Source organism: Culex quinquefasciatus, chromosome 2 (assembly GCF_015732765.1).
Source record: "Culex quinquefasciatus strain JHB chromosome 2, VPISU_Cqui_1.0_pri_paternal, whole genome shotgun sequence".
NCBI lineage: Eukaryota > Metazoa > Arthropoda > Insecta > Diptera > Culicidae > Culex > Culex quinquefasciatus.
The window spans coordinates 216,668,403-216,671,635 of record NC_051862.1 but is presented as its reverse complement, the minus strand read 5'-3'; the positions used below and the strand labels follow the sequence as shown (position 1 = coordinate 216,671,635).

The 3,233-nt window shown below is 42.8% G+C and overlaps 1 protein-coding gene across 1 annotated transcript; it reads left to right on the top strand.

Annotated features, from left to right (window-relative positions):
* The first annotated feature begins 1,104 nt into the window (after nt 1–1,104).
* LOC119766498 lies at nt 1,105–2,323 on the top strand. The gene is made up of 2 exons (XM_038251083.1): nt 1,105–2,120; nt 2,188–2,323. The coding sequence occupies exon 1, from the start codon at nt 1,105–1,107 to the stop codon at nt 2,077–2,079; it is 975 nt and encodes a 324-aa protein (XP_038107011.1). The 3' UTR covers nt 2,080–2,120; nt 2,188–2,323.
* The last annotated feature ends 910 nt before the right edge of the window (nt 2,324–3,233 follow it).

Genomic DNA, 3,233 nt, shown 5'->3' with positions numbered 1-3,233 from the left:
CATGTCTGCTTGCCTAGTGGGAGCGGGTCCTTCAATTTACTGAAGATCCTGGTTTTCACTTTATTTTCAGGTTTGTGTGCTAGTGTTATGTTGTGTTTTCCCAGGATCTTGTTCAATTTCTCACTCAGACATGGGACGTACGGGGCCGACACAAACAACTTGGAGGAGGTTTCCTGCTCTTCTGCTTCTAGTGTGTTGTAGTGTTTGTGTACACGCTGTTGGAACACTTTGTCGATAAACCAGCCTGGGTAGTTGTTTACCTCCAAGATGGTCCTGGCTACCTTTAAAGCTTCCGGGCGGTAGTCCACGTCGGTGAGCTTGATCGCTCTGTCGGTTAGGGCTATCGCGGTGTTTCGTTTGTGCTGCGATGGGCTTTCAGAGAGAAAATCCAAGTAGCGCCCATTGGTTTGCTTCGGTTTCCAACTCTTCGAAACATGTTGCCCTGTCCTGGTTAAAAGCAAATCCAGGAATTTAAGCTTCCCATCCACTTCTTTTTCGATCGTAAATTTCAGTTTTTGATGGAAATTGTTGAAAACCTCAACGATCGCCGGGATATGTTCCTCTTTGGCCACGCAAAAGCAGTCGTCGACATACCTTCTGTAGTGTTCCAGCATCACACCTTCTTCCTCCAGTCTGCGTATGCTCACCTGTTCCAGTCGCTCCATTACTACGTCCGATACGGCTGGAGAGAGTGGAGATCCCATCGGTACACCGAAATTTTGTGAGTATACCTTTCCCTGGTACACGAAGAAAGTCGAGTCCAACACAAGCTTGATCGCCTTCATGAAGCTTTCCTGGTCTATCGTAGTGTGCTGAGCGATCTCTTCCCACCTATCCTCCAGGCAAGTCAACGCAAAGTCCACTGGTACGTTAGTGTACAGCGACGTCACGTCTAGCGAGAACAGGATAGCTCCTTCAGATGGCTGCACTCCTGATATCTCCTCTCCGAACTGGAAGCTGTTGACAACGTGGTGTTCGGTTTTTCCGACGACTTTCCCAAGGATACCCGCCAGGAACTTGGCCAGGTTGTATGTGGTGGAACCTACTGTCGACACCACGGGCCGTAGGGGGCGGTTTTCCTTGTGGATTTTCGGCAACCCGTAAATGCGAGGTGCGTTGCTGTGTGGTGCTTTGAGGGACAGTTGTGCGCGGCTGTCGATGTATTGGTTGGCAAACCAGCTGTCCACTATCCTGCAGATCTTCGTGTTAATCGTGTTGGTGGGATCTGACGGGAGACACGTGTACGTTTGTTGGTCGCTGACGAGGTCCTGCATTTTCCGGTGGTATTCCTCTGACGAAAGTATCACTGTTTTGGTGCACAAACGAAACACCGCGATAGCCCTAACCGACAGAGCGATCAAGCTCACCGACGTGGACTACCGCCCGGAAGCTTTAAAGGTAGCCAGGACCATCTTGGAGGTAAACAACTACCCAGGCTGGTTTATCGACAAAGTGTTCCAACAGCGTGTACACAAACACTACAACACACTAGAAGCAGAAGAGCAGGAAACCTCCTCCAAGTTGTTTGTGTCGGCCCCGTACGTCCCATGTCTGAGTGAGAAATTGAACAAGATCCTGGGAAAACACAACATAACACTAGCACACAAACCTGAAAATAAAGTGAAAACCAGGATCTTCAGTAAATTGAAGGACCCGCTCCCACTAGGCAAGCAGACATGCGTAGTGTATGAGGTTCCTTGCGGTGCGGACCACAAAACCTACATAGGACAAACAAAACGGAAGGTTGACGTTCGCATGGCGGAACATAAACGTGACGTCAGAAACAACGACCCAAAATCGGGTCTATCACAACACGCCCTGCAAGCTGGTCATCTTTTCAACTTCGACAAGATTAAAATTTTGGAGCGAATTGATGACCAGGCGTGCAGGAAGATAGCGGAGATGTTCCACGTTAAGCTTGCCGGGGAAGAGAAAACCGTGAACTTGCAGAGAGAGTGTGGAGCTTTTAATAGTGTGTACAACAGCGTTGTGGTTAAAATACGCGAGGTCACTACTACCAACGAACGGAAGCGACAACAACAAGACAGACAGAACCTGACGATGCAAGAGGAGGTGTAGTCGTGAGCAAGCAGCAACAGAAGAAAGCTGCGTTGCATTTTGTAAGTTGTGTTTTGTGAGCTTTTTGTAACTTTGAATTGACCAGAAAAATAAATGTTTATGTTTTAGGCGTCTGAAGATGACCGAAGAATAGTAGGTCGAAACGTCGCAAGAAAAGAAAATAGGGTTTTCCTTGTCACCGAACAAAACCAAGCGAATTTAACCAATTAAAAATTCCACGGTGATTACAACCAAATCAATATAATTTGCTTTTTCTTATAGGTTTTTCAAATTCAAAAATAAATCTAGTTTCAGTTTTTTTATTGAATATTTGAGGTGTGACCATTTTTCCAAATATACAAATCTATCTTCTCATAAAATATATCTTCAAGTCGAAACAATGTTTCAGACTTGCATAAAATTATGTTTGTGTTTTTTTTTTTTAAATAAACAATTCAGGGATTTGGAATTGAGATCAATTCATAAGTCTTTGCAGGGAGGGTAAATTTTTCTACGTTTAGATTTTGCTGGCTGAGTGCTCTTTTAGGGGACTTGCATAAAAAATATACAAATATTGAGAGTTCTTTACGATTTCGCATTTCTCGATTTTTTTTTTTTTTTATGTATGAAACTTTTCATTCCCTATGTCAACAACAAGTCACTATACAATTTTGGGGGCTGAACATAAATGAAATTCTGAATCTTCATAAGAAATATTCTGATCAGTTTTGTGTGTTCGGTAAAATTGTAGATTATGATTAGGACTTTTCGGAAAAATAGGTACACGGATTTTTTCCCGATTTTTTTTTCACTTTCTATGGAGCAATTCCAGCTCAAATCAGGATTTTTTCTGGTACTTTTGTACCCGACCATCTCCAATTTCAATGAAACTTTGTAGACATGTTATCCTAGGCCTATATAAGCCATTTTTGTCTATGTGGAGCCAATAGTACTCGAAAATAATATTTGAAAAGGGCGTAATGTGTTTAAATATTATTGTATTTTGTAATTTAAAAATTGCTGTTTCTCGAAGTCGTTGCGTCGTATCAAAAAGTGGTCAAAGACAAACTTGTAGGAAATTGGACGGGCTTTCTGAAAAAAATACACTGAAACAAAAATACACGCTACATCTATCAGATTTTTTTATTTTTAAGCCTAAAACTTAAATTTCAGGG